Source organism: Plectropomus leopardus, chromosome 13, assembly GCF_026936395.1.
Source record: "Plectropomus leopardus strain MGB_pleo_1.0 chromosome 13, ASM2693639v1, whole genome shotgun sequence".
NCBI lineage: Eukaryota > Metazoa > Chordata > Actinopteri > Perciformes > Serranidae > Plectropomus > Plectropomus leopardus.
The window spans coordinates 3,686,957-3,704,843 of NC_142188.1; the positions used below are offsets into that span (position 1 = coordinate 3,686,957).

Genomic DNA, 17,887 nt, shown 5'->3' on the forward strand with positions numbered 1-17,887 from the left:
AACATGGATGTGAAAAGATAAAAGAGGAAGAGAAGAAAGAAGACGGGATGGAACAGACAGAAAGATAGTTAACACTTGTTAAAAACAATAACAAGACATGGCCTGAAAACTTATTTTAAAAAAAGAAAGAAAAATAATCAAACAAAGACAGAATTTAGTAAGAAAAATAGTTTTAAAACTTAAAAAAGATTAAAACATAAGAAAATATTAAAATGATTAAAAATAGTTTAAAAACGTACAAAAAAATAAAACTTAAAAAAAAAGAAATAAAATGATTAAAAATTAGTTTAAAAAGTTACAAGATAATAGACCTTGAAAAAAGTGCTGGAAATAAAAACAAGTGTATATATTTATTTTATTTATAATTTAAATATAAAAGTATTATAATTATAAATACAGTTTTTTACATGTTTTCCTAATTTGTGGACTATTCTTTAATGATCCTTTCCTCTTTTTTAAAACATAATTTTAGTTTTTTGTTTGTTTTTTTCTAGTTTGTGAAACATTTCTTGCCAAGTTGGTCATTGCCTTTTTTCTCCCTGTGGTTATAAAATAAGTCAGACTATTTGCAAGTGTTATTTAGCTTGTACAAGATGTCTGAACGCAGCACAAGAAAACTGGTGTCAATCTATGTTGGAAAGGGTTAACAGTGCGTTCTTTACAGGTTCACTGTGCAGGTTTTAGGGGGATATTTAAGCAGAAATGGAGTATAATATAAGAAATCTTTTTTCTTTAGTGTATATTGACCTGAAAATAAGATTTGTTGTGTTTTTGTTACCTTACAATGAGCCGTTTTTATCGACATAGGGAGTGGGTCCTTGTTAATGGACATCACCATGTTGCTACAGTAGCCCAGAGCAGACAAACCGGACACTGACTCCAGATAGGGACATTCATGTTTTCGTGTCGGCCACTGTAGTTAGGAGTTTAAGCAGAAGTTTTAGCTGGTTGCAGTCTGCCATCCTCTCTGCTAGACACCACCAAATCCCCTTAAATCTTACACACAGCTCCTGTAATATTTACTTTAAAGTTATTTAAATAGAGCAAATTCTGTTCTGTAAGTGAAAATGTTTAAGGTCTTTGTCCTCATAAATGTTGCTGTAGTGATTTCTGTATGTTGTAAAAGATCCACATTAAAACACAGACATACACTATTAAAACTGATGAAACATCCGTCTTTTTGTTTTTCCTGTTTTACTTTAAAGCCCCAAAACGGTGCAGGTCTGTTTCTGCTTTTACTTTGTTCTTTTAAGAGAAATATTTGCTTTTTTACTTTTGTTTGCAGAAGACTGATAACTAAACACAGAGTCACCTGTGTGCTGCATTGCCAGCAAATAAAGGAGGAATTCAAAAAGTGATGCTATGCTGCCCTCTAGTGTACAAAGAGTAACATTTCTAAAATAGGGAGATGGTTGAGTTGAGACAGACTCGAGGAACAAGATGCAAATATAACTTCAAAATAAATTTGTTTCAATGCTGCATGATAGTTAAAGGCAAAAAGTAATTCAGCTTCTGCCTAATTATAATTCAATCATAATGAATAATTCAAAAATGACACTGAATTTAGAGGAAAAAAAGCAAAAGCAAGACAATAAAAGGAAAAACTAATTTTCACAGTTGAAGTGGCAAATTGTCTGGCTGGTCAAAAGTATGTGGACACCCATATGTTGTATACTGTGTGTTCTTGTACATGTTATTGCAAAACAATGGCCAGTAATATGCTAATGTAACAGCTGTAAGTATGAAGGCCTACTTGCTTTTGTCTGCACTGATATATTAAAGTTTGTTATTGATCTTTGTGAATGAATGATTATGATATGATTTGATAATGATATTGCACCATTACGCTTTGCCGATTATGGCATTAAGGTGTATTAGTGATAAATCACCTTCATGCATAAATCCTACATTAACAATAGCCTAATTTTACACACAATCCATGATAATGAAAATACAGAAAATAGAAATGCATGTCAAAAATTGTGTATTGTCGATGTTTTAGAGAAAAACAGTAAAATAAGATAAGGCCTGGCTCTCAGTCAGGGTTTCATTTGGTCACAAAGGTTTTAGATGGAGTTGACATCAAGGCTCTGTGCAGTTCTTCTGCACGAAACCAGGAAAAAACAAACAGACAGAAAAACAACGAAACAACAAAACTGACCCGGCATAGTCATGTTTGAACAAGAAAGCTTACACACACACAGAAGCACACTACTGTCAAAAATCTAATGAGATAATTATTAAATCATCAATCGGAGTCTCAGGTAGAGTATGCACATGTCCACGACTGTTTGTGAGCAATAACACCAGCAAAAATGCTGAAAATGAAAGCCAGCTTTGTCCACTTGACATTTCACATTTTTCAGCAATGTGTACATGATTTTCAAAGCTATATCTTGCATGTGTACTAATTACAGTCTGTCATCAAGTCACTACCTTTTAAACCAATAAATCAAGTTGAAAAAAAAGTCAAGAGATCACTTTCAAACTGAGCCCAGGAACGTCCCAAACACACACACACACACACACACACACACACACACACACACACACACACACAAAAAAAAACCCCAAAAGCTACAGGCAAAGAGCAGAGTCTCTGCAGATAATTACGTGGCCACACACTGAGAGCAGGATACTCAGTTATGATCCTGTAGTGACATCATTGTTTGTTTGTTTTTTAATGACATATATTTAATATCACCATTGCAAAGTAATGACAAGAACCAATGAGGTGTATCAGTGGTCATTTCAGAGAACATTTGGTCTTGAAAACTTTCCTCAAAGTCATGGAAGTTTACTGTTAAAAAATGTGTAAGACTCCTGCTGTGAGGAGCCTAAATGGTGAGAGGCAGCCCCAAAGCAAATGTTAACAGAGGTTTTTTTGGGGATGATTCAGCTGCTAACGTGCCACCTAATGGTACATATGTGACATTACAGTTTACAGCAGTTTGTCCTTCAGTCCCCACACAGTTATTTCAGTCATTGATGATTAGATTAGACACCTGACGGTCACTGTGCGGGTCCTTTTCTCTCTGATTAGAGTGATTCCTGACAGAATAAAGTGGAAATTCAATGTTTTCCTAATGACATCCTGCAATCTCATTCTGACTCTTTAACCTTCACCTGTGTGAGCTGCGTCTGGATGTGTTCGCACAAACTGAGGTCAGTCAGAAGAGCAGACACCTGAGGTTACCTCATTTAATCGCTGCTCTCGTCCACATCTCGCAACCAAGCGCACACATAATGAGCGGCTATCAGTCAATTGAAGTCAGATGGCAATCACACACTTGCAGGTGTATCCATTTTTTTATTAAATGCCACTACGAAGCCGTTTATCTGCAGAATGTCACTTTTAACCCTTAGATACCTGGAGCGACATAACCTTTCGTGTGCTGCTTTCAGATGCTTTTCTCAAGTATTTAAACCTTTGAACACAAAGCAAATTGGTTTTATTTCTTTCAGAAATAATGGAGAAAAAGACAAGAGCACCTCTGCAAGAAATATCTCACAAAAAACAATAAAGAATTGTTTCTTTGAAAAAGCTCAGGGACAATTTTCAGAGAACTTTATATTCATATTTCTCATAATAATATATTTCAGGTTATTGTATAGAATTAGTCTAACCTTTTTTTTTTTTTTTTTTTAAAACTCTTAAAAAATGTCATGTAATTTCCTTTATATATATTTATATTTTTATTAATTTTCAGGTAATTTTTCTAGAACTTTTTTTTCTGAATTTGCTTATTGTCTTATTCTTTTTTTGTTGTTCATCAAACATTTGCCCAGGTTTTCCAGTGTTTAAATTGCCTTTTATACTTCAGTGTTCACTGAAAAGATAAACTTTGTTTGTTTGCCTTGTCTAGATTTAACCAATTTTCTACCAAACACAGGTCTGTACCTAACTGACTTGTTGTCAGCTAAAGTGTATTCTTGCAAAGTTTACAGAATCACCAGCAAAAGCAACAGTGAAAGCCCCAGCTTTGTCTGCTTGGCATTTCACCTCAGTAGATTTGCTTTTTTTTTTTTTTGGCACCATGTCCACAATTTTTACTTCCTCTTGTATCAGCTTGATTTACAAAAATTGCTTTGGGAAATATATCTTGGTCAAAGGAGGGTGAGCAACAATAATGGGGGGCTGCCTTTAATCCGGTGAAACCTTAACGAATTGGCCTGATTTCTTCAAAAACATGGAAAAAAGAAAATGAATGGGAAATTTCCTGAAAAAGCAAGAAATTACAAGGGAATCACTAACATGACCTAAAATTACGCAACAGGTTCAAAAATCTTATTATTATTATTATTATTATTAATAATACGTAATTTGAAATATACAACTTTAATAAATACAAACAGAGTTTTCTGGAGATTTTTCTGCATTTTTAAAAAGTAATTTTCTAATAATTCTCTCTCTGTCTCTCTTTAAACTAATTTTATTCTGAGTTTAAACTAATTTTCTTGTCACCTTTTCATTGTATTTTATGTTTTGCGGTTCTCCCATACCCAGTTTTTGTCTTCAAGTTTTTGAAAGAAATCAAACCAATTTGCTCAAAGTTTGAAATGCTTTTGAAAACTATTTTCCAAGAGTTAACCCCCTACTGACAACAGCAAAAGAAAAGCAACATCAAGTAGCTGAAAGGAAACTTAAATGATGCTACAACACAATTATTTTAGGAAATAAACCTCCCTTCGAAATGACAATACATGTTTAAAAATGTAACGAGCAATACTTTAATAGTTTTCCTCTTTGTCAAACTTAAATCATTCCTCCCTGAAGGAAATATTCTAGCTGAGAAAAGAAATGTTTAAAGTTACACAGAAAGCCGGAAAAAGCAATGCACTGCAAAAGAAAGAAAAATCAGAATCAGGAAAAGAAAGAATCCAGTCTTACCTTGTTGTGCTGGTCTGTGTTTTTGGGCCTCCACACAGACACACACACATGCACACATGCACACACACACACACACACACACACACACACACATTTTGGTTAAACTTCTGCCTTCAGACGATCAAAAAACACCAGGAAAAGGAGTCAAAAAGGAGTTTTTCCACAGCAGTCTGCCCTACTTCCACTTCGCTCTCCTGTTTCCTCCTCTGCAAACTAAAAGACAAAAATCCAGCCCCCAACATTTCCCTCTCTTTTTTTTAAGATAGGCCACGCCCCCTTCACCTGTGTGCACCAGCACACCTGGGCTGCGTTCAGCCCTGACAAAACGTTGCAAACTGTTCATTTAAACAGAAAGAAAAGGGTTGAAAGGAAAGGTTGTAGGAAAAGGTTTATCTACATTTCCAAAGCAAGTGTGGAGTAAAAAAAAAAAAAAATCTGCACAATAAGCAAAGATTTACCAGAATTTTGTTTAGATTAATGTCACTTTCTAAAATCACACACCAGAGCCAAAATAATTTAAAAAAAGAATATATGACCTCGACCCACCAATCCATGCTGAGGGTTTGAGAAAGTGCTGAGGAAACGCTATCTTAAATTCCTAATGAGGAAACTCTGCATTTAAGGTTAAAATTTTAAAATAAAATAAAAAAAAATAACCCAGTAAAATATGCTCAGAGGTAATAAAACACAAAAAGATAAATCATTAAATATGATAAAATTAGATAATAAAACATTACAAGATAAAACAGTAAAATATGATAAAATCAGATAGTAACATGCTACCTTTCTAAAACTAAAATAGAATAAGATAATATATAAATCAATAAAACAAGACAAAGATAAAAAAAAAAAAAAAAAAAAAATTCAGCTAAAAGCCTGACTATAAAGGTAGGTCTTGACTTTGTTTTTTCTATAGATTGATCTCTATGTAATAAAGGCTAATATCCTAAAATAGCCACAGAGCACACTGTGTTTTGGCTTAGATAATAACATGGCCTCTCCTCTGACACTACAATCTGATAAAATTTTGTTGTATTTGTTCCATTAATAGCAGACCGAGGAATAGCAAACATATTTTATCCAATTACAGTTTGTTTTTTATGAGTGAGGACCTCACAGATCTGCAAACATGGCCACAGCATGCAGTAAAAAGCAGAACGACAGACAGTCACTGCAGAAAACGCACTGCCTCCTAAAAATGTGAAGCTGCACGTACTGACGCTTTTAACTGAGTGTGCACAAATGACAACAACGGAAAAGTTCAAGAAAACTTTTATTCACCAAACTCTAACATTTACAAGTTTTTAACTACTTGCAAAGCTTTATTTCTCAGTGAAACTTAAAGGGAGCGTATCTGCCTCGTGGTCATCCACAAACAAGACACGAGGACTGAGGCTCTCCCTGCACGTTATGACTCTTCAGCTCAGCGGTAAAAACGCTGATGACGTCTCTCTGCAGTTGGCTGTTGCTCTTGGTTGTCAGGCAGCCCTGATCTTTGGGAAAATACGCTGTATTTGCTCCTGAAATTTGAAATGGTGCTTCTAGAGACAGAGCGGAGGTAAAGTTTAGGTCAGAGCCACAGAATAAATAAATAATGTGAGCTTCCTTGTACAGACAGTTTAGGACATAAAAAAGTAATCAAACTAAAGTGCGCTGCAGGAATCAAAAGTGCATGTGGAGAGGGCAGGAAGTCTTCCCGCTTTGAACTCTGTAATCAGCAAAAAGATATGAATTCATAACAGTTTTACCGTTGCACACAGCCAGCGTGTTTCCTCCGATGTACTGAGTTTCCCATTTATATCCGGTCTGCTCGCCGCATTTCTCGTACAAACGACTTCTCCTCAGGAAAGCAAAGTCATAACCCTGTGAAAGAAAACTCAAATATTTAACTAAGAACAAATTCTGTCAGAACTATCCAGAAAATGTGTTTGCACATTTGACAGCGTTGTTTTTATAAATATGTCAAAATGAATGTTTCACTTACATGGCTGCAGAGTGGTTTGCAGTAGCTCGTGTTGGCGACTGTTACACATGCCAGCCCTCCATTTTTGGGAACTTCAGCTGCGGGGCATTTCTGTGGCTCTGCACCTTGACATCCTGTAAATCAGAGATTATTTAATAAATGAGGAAAATAGTATTGAACCTGTGAGATATACATTTTGAATTTACTGTTTTTTTCCTCTGCATTTCTTTCTTTCTTTCTGAAGAAGGCAGTGACCAACTGAAGAGACTCAAAAAGTAGCTCAAAATTGGTAAAACGACAAGAAAATTACCTGAAAATAAGCAACAAAAAAGAAAAAAAAAAGAAATTAATCTTAAGAAATTGCTAAAAAAAATATAGCATCATTTTCTATCTATCATTATAATAATTTTAAATATAGTTTTCTGGATAATTTTCCTTAGTATTTTGATCATTTTTTATAATCACCACCAGATAATTTTGAGGTCATTTTCTGGCCACCTTTCACATTCTTTTTTCCTTGACATTGTAATAAATAAAATAAAACTGAAATAAAACTGATGACAGTCCAGGTATTAAAGGGTGAAACACATCGTACATCTTTACATTTTTGCAGTACTGAAATTGAAACATAATGCACACATTTTTATTTTATATTTTTACTAATGCACATAACATTTTTCCTTTAGATATTTATTTAAATATTTATTTCATTTTACATATTTTTAAAATGAATTCTTATCTTAATACCTATTATTTCTACTTATATTATTTTCTATGCTTGGTTTCAAAGTGACTGCATGACTCGCAAAGTCCCGTCGGGGATCAATAAATTATTTCTGATTCTGATTATTTATCCTTCATGTCTCAGCTCTAAAGACTTGATGAAATGTGGAGCTTCCTGCACAAAGAGCATGCTCTTTATTCAGTTAATTTCAGACTCACATAAAAATCCCACAGAAATGAACTACCTGCAGGAGTTCATTTGCAGAATTTACACCACAACATTTAATCTTAATCAGAGATGAGAGCATCTTCAGCAGATAGTGATCCGTCTGTTTGCCAGGCAGAGTTCACTTTATCCCGTGTTCGACTTCAAGAACTCTGACAAATGTGATGAATGTGGCGCTCCTCTCTGTGACCATCCCGACTCTCTGAAAATGATCTCTGTATTCAGTGCAGTGTACTTTATACTCTCCAGCTCAAGACATTATTGTGACTGAGGTGGAAAATTGGTCCAACACACCCATCGGAAATAGCCAGAATTAACAGATCATCATGAATATACAGAATATAAAAATATAAAAATATCGGGTAATATTAAGAAAGGAATGTAATTTGGATTTTTCACCACCAAACCCTTCTCTCCTCCACCCTTTGGTTGTTCGAACTGCCTTATAATCTGAACTTCATTGTAATATTAAAGTTATCTGCCACTATCGGTTCGTTTCATTTTGTTTATGTGTTGTATTTTGGTTGTTATTTTTATTGTGTTTTGCTTGTAAAAAACTGAAGCATAAATCACAAAAATATTTTGTAATTATTAGTCACATTTGGTGCAAATATGTTACAGAATATGCAATTAACATATGCATAGTACAGTTTATATGTTATATACACATTACACATACTATTTCCAAATTGTGCAATATTTTACTTTATTTTATATACTTTTGCACTCACTATACAACATGTGTGTATGTTATTATTCTGTTTAACTATCAGTCACAGACATACACTACCTGAAAAAGTGATAATTAAAGTATATATAGATTTTATATTACATTATTTTATATATTATTTATATTTCTAGTTTGTTTTTATCTTTTCTCATTTAATTTATCTTTCAATAATTTTTATTCTTTTTCCTTTTCTTCTGACTCTTGAGCTGCTGTAACATGAAATGTGTGAAATGAAATTGTCTCCTGATCCCCTATCTTGTCCCCTGTATTATCGTATCGTATCGTATCGTATCGTATCGTATCGTATCGTATCGTATCGTATCGTATCGTAATCTTAATCTTAATTTTATCCCATCTCATCTTGTCTCCTATTGTATTTTATCATAATCTAATCACAGTCTAGTCTAACTGGTCACCCAGTGAAAACACACACACGTCTCTGTCTCGCTCTTCTACCTTTCAGCTGGTGTTTGTGCAGCGTTTCAGTCAGATTCTTCATGGTCAGCAGCACTTTAGCCGTCGCCTCTGTGCTCCATTCGGACGGCAGGTCTTCTCCACACTCTTCCGCCTCCTGTTGGTTCATTTTAGACATAACGCTTGTTTTCTTCCTCTGACAGCTTCAAAATATCAGAACAAATTGTTTTGATTTCTTTCAAAAACATGGTGAAAAAGGGATTTAACAACTTGGAATCAAATTTCCCCAAAACTGCCAAAAATAGTACAAGGTGATCTGAAAATCAGCTTTTAAAAACAGGGAGAGAGAGACGATCATTATAGAATTACTAAGGAGAAATATTAAGATTATTTTAATTGTAAATAAATAATAATAATTGTAAATATATAGCTATTACATTCATTTTATTTTATCATTTCCTGTTTATTTTTTCTTTTTTATAAAACTTTTTTGTTGCCAAATATAGGTAGTTTTCCTGTAACATTTTACAAATTTCTTGCACATTTTTGGGTCATTTCTTGTTGCCCTCTTTCAATGTTTTTTTTTAATTTAAAAGAAATCAAACTAACTTGCTCATGTTTCAAAAGGGTTAATAGTTTACCTTGAGATGATTTAATAGAGTTTTTTGCAAGTCACATTTCGGAGGTAAGGTGTCATCTTGAGCTGCAGAGGAGGACAAGACTGCAAACACACACAAACAAACTTAAAAAAAAACAACATTTTACCTTTGCATGAATGATTTTAACCACATACACATTAAATGCACTCTTTCATTAATTTCTACATTTCAGACAAACATTTAACACCCTGAGATTACCTGCTAGTGAGCAAAAACAGATAAGTGCTCCCTGTAATGCCATGGCCACTGAATTACACTCGTAAAAACCCAGAAGTGAACACAAAAAGTGGGGCCAGGTGGATTTATTGACTCTGTCTGCAGGAGCAAAGTTTACAGAATTGGCCAATATTGTTATTTGCAGCCAAGATTGGAGTCACTGGATTGCCCACATTTCACAATCTTCCATTTCTAACCCCCGGTGCAACGTGAACTTTGGAACTGCAGAGGCAGATATTATCAGCTTTTGTGTCCATTTCCATTTGAAACTGACACAAAAATATTTTTACAAGTTATTGTTGTGTCTAAAAGTACATATTTTTTGCACTCTGTATGTCCCTGCTTTGTGCAGATGGGGGAGCTGGTAGCACACACTAACTGTAGCTTTTGTGCAGCTCGTCTTCACACAGAAAGCCACTACTTCTTAACGCATCATGAAATCCACACACACATATAAATGAATAACAAAACAGACACACTGGGTGACTCAGTGTCAGTCAGTAAGTTGTGGCGCGAAGGATGACTGTGTAAATAATTCACTGTGGATGTTATTCATTATGGATGTGTGACGATCTGGCAGCGGATGAATTATTGAGACTTTTAGGAAGAGCGATCGAGCTCATTAACACAGAGAATTGCCTTTTTTATGTTTGATTTGAGGAACAAAGATTAGTCCTCCAAATGGACCTCGAAAGTTGTCATTATCTCAGCAGTGCGTCTGCTCACACACTTCACTGCCTTTTAGTCCTCTCATGTGCTCAAATATATAACAGAAAGCAAGTTTTTTCTTTAATGTGTTAATGATATGTTATCTATAAATCCATGCGGCATACAGAATCCGCTGTTGATTGGATGATTATATTAAATTAATGAGTGGAAAACAAACAATAATGAATTAATTAGAGCTTACATCTATAATGTTCGGCGTGTTGCATTGGTTCAGAGGATTAGAGATGCCTGCTGTTTGTTTGCATCAGTGTGAAACCATCACATCATGCTTACAGTTATTTTTTCAGCATGAAGTCATGATGTGAAAACCTCTGACATGGAATATAAAAGTACAAGACGCCGTCTGTTGACTTCCTCTGTGATCGCTGGCTGTACGTTTTTGTCATAGTTTCAAAAGAAAAAAACAGTTTTACTGATCTCACACCGCTGTGGTTAAAGGGGAGCTTCACCGATTTTACATTTCAAAGTATGTTTACATGTCTCGAGGAGTGCTGCTACTGCATATGTTAAAGTTGCATAAAGCCTTTTGTGGCTCCAGAAGGAGTTGTGTGAAGTCTAATAACGTGCCTCAAGTGATGTCACTTGTAATAAAATGTAGGCGTTTTGGAAAGGAGGAAAAAGGTGCTGGAAAAACAAGAATTGCTGTCATATCGTTTTTTAATCGGCCTAGTCTCAATCAAAGGGCATCGAATACTCTCACTTTGTCTCGCCCCTTGGCATGATATCAATAGGCAGATTTCCAATAAACCTCTTTGCAAAACTGCAATGGAAACACTTTTCTTGCTTTTTTAGGTCACCTGATGTACGACAAAGAGTCGTAGTTATGGCTATGGGCTTTTTTTTCGGTAAGAGCTGGCTCCCTCATGATGCAGCAGGCGCTACGAAAGGTGTTATTGCATCAAATAACTCTTCAAAAGTTGAGCCAATCACTCGGAAGTTTTGAATCCACAATTCCTCAGTGAAATCGTGGACTATCACCTCCAAGAAACCACAGACCTTTTACCAAGTGTCAAACCAAAACAAAAATCAAAAAGACTTTAAGTTGAGGGAACCGGGATTGCTTAAGTCATTTCCAGGTTTTAGGACTCATTCCTGCACCACTCTGCAGCAAAGTCACACTGCTTCCTCCTTTGCTCCCGAAAGGAAAGAGTCTTAATTACTGCCACCACTAGAGGGCTTTGGCACTCGGCCGTGAACATATGGCGTTATGGAGTGTCTGCTGAAATGACTAATCCCCTCGTTTTTCGTGGGGTAGTCTCAAAACGTACCCAAACATGTGGCACCTGTATCAGTGTAAGACTGGGATCCCAGTGGCGTCCAAATGGGCTCCACATTGTTCCCAAATGCATGACAGTGCACGCTGCAGCTCCTGGCCTTTGGAGTTAAAATTAACTGACCCCAAGTGCTTCTCTGTTGGCAGCAGCAGTTATTAATTCACCAACATATGGGCCACATTAGGCTGTTAAATGTTATATGTACACAAGTCCCCGTACTTAAATTAATGGTGTATTCCCAAAGAATATGTGCATGTTTGTTTCCATCAGCCAGACAAGGTCACTCCAGAAGGGTTTTAACTTCAAGGCAACTGCTTAGTGTATTGAGACAAAATGATTTGATTTTTTTAACATAAACATCCACATAGCACACTTCAATCACTGCTGTTTCTGTATCACATTACTGAGCTGAATAAAAGCTGATTTTATACTCTACTGCTCATTATACAAATAGCACATTCACTAAAATACAATCCACACATCTCTCCTCTTTATATCACCATCAAATGTTTTTTTGAGATACTAAACTTGCTTTGCTTTGGGGGCAATTGCAGGAGCTTCAAACATGTTCCAAGGATTTTGGGACATTTTTAGGACATTTCTCGGATTGTAGGATATTTCTCTGATTTTAGGATACTTCTCGGATTTAGGACATTTCTATGATTTAGGGACATATCTTGGATTTCAGGACATTTCTCTGATTTTAGGACGTTTCAAGGACTTCAGGACATTTCTAGGGATTTAGGACATGTCTTGAATTTTAGGATTTGTCTTGGATTTTAGGATGTTTCTCAGATTGTAGGACACTTCTAGGATCTTAGAACATTTCAATGATTGTAAGACATTTCTAGAAATTATGATTTTTTTTTCTAGGATTTTTGGACATTTCTGGGATATTATGACATTTCTGGGATTTCGAATATTTCTTGGATTTTAGGGAATTTTAGGATGTTTTCAGATTTTAGGACATTTCTAGGATTTACGACACTTCTAGGACCGGGACCGCTCCAGGATTTTATGATATTTTTAGGATTTTAGGACATTAGGGGCTTAACTAAGACCTCTTATGGGGGGTTATTTTTTATAACCAAGCTCTATTTTGCTTCATTATGCACTCTGGCACCTTATATACACTAAAAGTACAAGAATAATTCCCAGTGTGAATCTCTTTATTTTTATTGTGAATTAGAAAATTTGGCCTGCGGTGTGAAAGTCGAGTATATCTAGTCTATTAGATTCAGAAAGTCTCAGCATTAAAATTTCATGCAGTGGTTCTCTGGAGAGGACAGTCTCAAAGCACACAAAGTCACAATGCATTCACAGAGCCAATCTACCCTGATACCTGCACTGCACACATCAATACGGAGCCAGACACACACCCACAGAAGCCCTCTGTGACTGTGCGGCATGAAAATGATGATGAATGGCGTGTGTGATAGCAACAAGCTCTCCTCTCTGTCTAACCTTTCTCAAATACTCGTGACATTCTCCCCACGGCGCTCCTTGTCTACCTCCCTTCGAGGCATTGTGCCGAATTAGCCAGCCGTGGAAAACTGCTACTCTGTTGTCAAATGATTCACATGGATGAGCCTCAGAAAGCCGAGCTAATTGGTATTCAGGAAGACGCTGCGCTACCTGTTTCAAAGACTTTTCCTGTTTGGGAGGATCACTTCGCCTCCAGGGAAAGTTTGAGCGCAATTGCAGCTGATGAATAGCTAATAACGTCTATTAGCTCATTTTAATTACCCCTTTACTTTTATCACGAGGCTGATTTATTTTCTTAACACAGAAGAGCCGTGACGGTTGCAGATCCTTTAAGAGGTGCAGCACCCAGGCCTGTGAGAGATTTTGTAAGATTAATGCGCAAATGCCTTCGGAAGCAGAGGTTTAACACGGATATTCAGCTCGGAGCTTGTAAGGATACAACCAAACTGATCTTGTCAGTTGAGAAAGGCTTTTCTGTCTAAACAAGAATCAAAGTGATGGGTAGGAAGAGACGAGCAGGGAACAGGGCAGTTAAAAGTGGGCCTGATAACTCCAGCTGAGCCATATCAGACATTTGAAGCGCAGCAGGAGGCCACCAAAAAAGACGCTTTCTTCTCCCTGTCTCGAGGAACCGCGAACGCTAATTAACACACTATTATAGTGACAGAAATGTCTGCTGGTGGGATGAGGATATTGTATGAAAAGTGTGACTGACAGCTCCACTCATAAGTCTTCTCCCACCCCCTTTTTTGTCTCCATTGTTTCGCGAACACAAATTAGTCGAATGTCACAGAGGCGGCGTTTAACGAACAGGCAAAGAACATGTTGAATGAAAGAGCGACGTCACTCTGCCTTCTCAACGGGGGGACGAAGGATTTAAACCGACACTTAGTCATCCAGCTCGCCAGTCGGTCAAATTAACATGCAGATTGCTCATCACCTACAGGAATGAGGAGAACATCCTCGTACCGAAGCAACGGCCCCAGAACACACACCAGATGGAGGAAACTATTATTTTATCAAATATTTATAAGATGCAAATGTGAATAAAAAACGACGATGCTGTCCCCGAACACCTGTTTCCCTGCCGGCTTTACCCAGCTCTTGTTTACCACCTGTCCTCTTACACACTTCCTGCCTTCCCGAACACCAGCAGTCCTGCGAGTTTACCTCGTGTCTTCGTGCCTCTACAGCTCATTGGTTAGCTTTTTTTGCACATTACAAAATTATTTTAATCTTTACCTTTCTGTTTTTATTGCTTTTTGCCTGCCACTTAGTATATTTACCGCCCTGAACCTTGTTTCCTGTCTCTTTGCTCGCCTCCTGTTTTCTTTCCCAGCTTAAACTACTATCAAAGGTTACCACCTAATTGGCTGTTAGTATGCTAATGACTGCCGATGCACAAACTTGTTAGTGACTGTGTGTATTTTGGCTGTTACCTGATCTTTAAAAGAGGCTGCTCACCTGTTGATTATCCTTCATCTACAACTTATGTTCATACAAAACTTTTGTGCACCAGCGGCCATTATCAGTACTGATCATTGACTGTATATAAAGATGGACGACATGACAGTTCTCTCAAAGTGTAACATTTCAATGTCCATCACCTCCTGGTGTTTGGCTGCAGTATTTTGGAAAATGGGACATAGGCCAAACTAAAAACTCAAGGTACACGCCAAATAAATTTTCCCCAAATATGGTTTCTGTAACTGAAGGTAGTTCTCATCACCCTGATGATTTTATCATTTTAATAATCAAAAAGCAAATCCATCTGCATTTAATCTAGTAGCTCTAGGTGTCCTCCTGTTGTAGGAATAGCTTATTGGAAAACATTAGCATTGGTTTTGCAGACACACAATGAGATCTCAGTGTGATTCATGCAAGTAAAAAACAAACAAAAGACAAAAAAAAGTAGTTTTCCATTGCAAGACTGGTGCATGTGAGCATTGTACTTGTTTGGCCTCCTGGCTGTTTGCCATGTGCAGAAGACTTGAAACAGCACTCATACAACATAAAATAAAGCCCGGTGCATCATCCAGAATGGATCTATGTTTTGGGGATACGCTCTGTAGCTTCATGACAGAAGGGCACACAAAGAGCAAGAGTTCATTGTTCATGTGTTTAAAGGTTCAGAACTGCTGCCAAAAGCTGACAGGAGGCCAAAAAACATCTGCCAGTTTATTTTTTTCTCCTTTCTTTTAAGAACAAAACCACCAGCATGAAAGCTTTTTTTAAAATGGTGCGAGGAGGCTTTGTTAGCGATCGATAGAGTATTTACTAAAAAGAAGTTTTGCTTTTAATGACTTGTTTGTTTTGAAAGGATGAATAAGCATCAAAATGTTCTTTACTAAGTGCACAATGATGGTTTTCTTTGTTGGATACACGGGCTAACTTTGAGAGATTAAGATTAAGCCTGTGATGAAGTGATTGCCTTGATATCTTAATATTCTTGGAAACATCAAAAAAATATATACAATTACATTTACGATTTTGATAGGAATTAGTTTTTGGCATTAATGTAACACAAATAAGACATTTTCAAAGAGATGTAAATCTAAGAGGAGGCATACTGTAGATAACACATCAAAGCACAGAGACAAGGACTATAAAACAGTTTAAAATGCTCATGTTTGATGAAAAAGCTTTGCTTCTTTTTAAAACTGGCCAGGAAAGAGGACTTTAAGGGTTCCAGCTCCCAGGGGGGGAAAAAAAACACATTTTCTTCTGCTTTTTGTGGACTGGATTTCACATGACTCTTTACTGAAGTGGATGACAAATGCAGACGGTCCAAGCTGGCTCCTGCTGGGGATGTTTGGCACAGCCTGCTGGAGAGTTTCCAAAACGGCCTGTAGGATCTCAGCTGGAAGTTTATCTTTCACACCAAGCAACAGGAAAATGACAACTTCAGGTGTCGCCAAACACTTAGAACCCGAGCCACAGGACTTTCGTTCCACCGGGAGACCTGGAACAAGGACAGACTACAAAGGCTCAAGAGGCACAGCTAAAGCACACGAGACAGGAGACACAAACCAGCCGGTTCTCACAACGAACCCATCAAATACGTCCGCTCTGTCAGTGCTTTCGCCAGAAAATGCCACAAAGTGGTTGCATCTTAGAGACATCACTAAGTTTACAGTTAGGATTGTGCAAAGAAAGATGGCTCCTTTATTTACCAAGACACCGCTGCTTTTCCAACCAGGATTTTTTTTAAGAATAGTTTTTATTTTTTTACTGAGATACAACATGTTTCCTACTGGGATAGTGCCATGAAAAGCAATTCTTTAAGACATGACTGCATTTCCAGCCGGGATTGTGCCAAGAATGGCAGTATTACTTTACCCAGAAATTGGTGTTTATTTTTAAAAAATGTAATGCAGTTTTGTGAAAATGGCTTTTTCGAATAACCTGAAATATTATCTAATGCAAGCGTAAAAACTTTGTTTTTTTTCCCCCTGAATTTGACCTGTTTCCATTAGGATTATTTTATATTCACAATCTCAGTTTGTGCAATTTGAGGGTTAATGGAAACTCGTCTATTGTTACTTCATCAAAGTGGAGCAGTAAATCACTTTTATCTTAATTTAGGAGGAGGGAATTAAGTTTTCACAGCAGACAAGCAGAGCTCTGATTTAATAATATGGGAATAATCATCGACTTGCGGGCGCGTACAGCTGAGTGTCATCAGCGTAGCGGTGGAAATTAATGCTATTATAGCATATAATTTGGCCAAGAGGTGAAGTATAAATAGAGAAAAGTAGAGGGCCAAGAAAAGTTCCCTGCGGTACTCAATACTTCACATCAAAATGTTTAATGTGGTGTCATAATTTGAGACACTGTATTCTGTCAGATAAGTGGGACTTTAACCACCTGAGACCCAGAGACGCCAAATCGTATACAGTGCCACCAAACATCTTTTAATGTGTAAAAACATTAAAAAGAAACAGAAAAAAAGCAGCTGGCAACCTTTTCCCCTCAGCTGTGTTTGTCGCTCGCTCACTCAGTCATTTGCTGTTTCTCAGAGACACTGATGCTGCTAATGGGCCCTGGGACGATAAAAGGCTTTTCAGATTAGCGCTCCAAAAGCAGCTTTAGGATTCTTTCTGGTCCCAGCTGTGGGACCCTCCCTTGTTGGGGAGTTTGGCTCGACAAAACATTTGGTTATTCCAGGAAGAAAACTCAGTCTGTATGAAGACTTTGAAGGTTGAATTTTAATGTTACGTGTGCTGGCAGAAAAGGAGTGTGTGTAAAGTGCTTTGGTGTATGCATTTGTGTGTGTTTTCCATATGAGATGTGCATGCAGTCTGTCTGAGTGTGAGTTATTGGTTTAATTTCCCCCCTTTATGTGACTGTAAATGAACGCTATTTGAATGAGGCGAACTGAGGCTCATAAAAGTGCCCGTGTTGAGATAGTGGATCTAGTTAAGTTTCCTCTCGCACTCAAAATGAGCTGATGGGCAGCGACACAGACAGCAGCTGAAAAGAGAGTTTGCTTTTCACATCAGTTGTGATGATGCATTTTTTTGGACAATGTCTCCCACCGGCTCTGTGGTTTGTGGTCAGTCTCAGGAGCACATTCA

At 37.0% G+C, this 17,887-nt stretch overlaps 2 protein-coding genes across 3 annotated transcripts in view; both read right to left on the reverse strand.

Moving 5' to 3' along the window:
• gfra1a (gdnf family receptor alpha 1a) overlaps window positions 1-5,089 on the reverse strand; it is a 162,561-nt gene extending 157,472 nt beyond the window's left edge. For both annotated transcript variants that reach the window (XM_088086462.1, XM_088086460.1), the window contains exon 1: window positions 4,892-5,089. In XM_088086462.1, coding sequence (XP_087942588.1) covers window positions 4,892-4,985 — 94 coding nt within the window. In that variant the 5' untranslated portion in view covers window positions 4,986-5,089. The remainder of the gene's footprint in view (window positions 1-4,891) is intronic.
• A 1,058-nt stretch (window positions 5,090-6,147) lies between these two features.
• On the reverse strand, window positions 6,148-9,887 carry LOC121954908 (uncharacterized). The gene is made up of 6 exons (XM_042502650.2): window positions 9,805-9,887; window positions 9,589-9,668; window positions 8,990-9,104; window positions 6,876-6,988; window positions 6,640-6,754; window positions 6,148-6,432 (listed from the first exon to the last, which is right to left on the reverse strand). Exons 1-6 carry the CDS (start codon window positions 9,845-9,847, stop codon window positions 6,257-6,259), a joined length of 642 nt encoding a protein of 213 aa, XP_042358584.1. The 5' UTR covers window positions 9,848-9,887; the 3' UTR covers window positions 6,148-6,256.
• Between the last annotated feature and the right edge of the window lie 8,000 nt (window positions 9,888-17,887).

Bases quoted from the DNA above. Each gene is read 5' to 3' on its own strand.
- LOC121954908 (XM_042502650.2), bottom strand. From the start codon at position 9,847: ATGGCATTACAGGGAGCACTTATCTGTTTTTGCTCACTAGCAG. The intron at 9,105-9,588 runs GTAAACTATTAA...ATGAACCAACAG, and splicing joins CTCTATTAAATCATCTCAAG to GAGGCGGAAGAGTGTGGAGA. The intron at 6,433-6,639 runs GTAAAACTGTTA...CTCTGTCTCTAG, and splicing joins CACGCTGGCTGTGTGCAACG to AAGCACCATTTCAAATTTCA.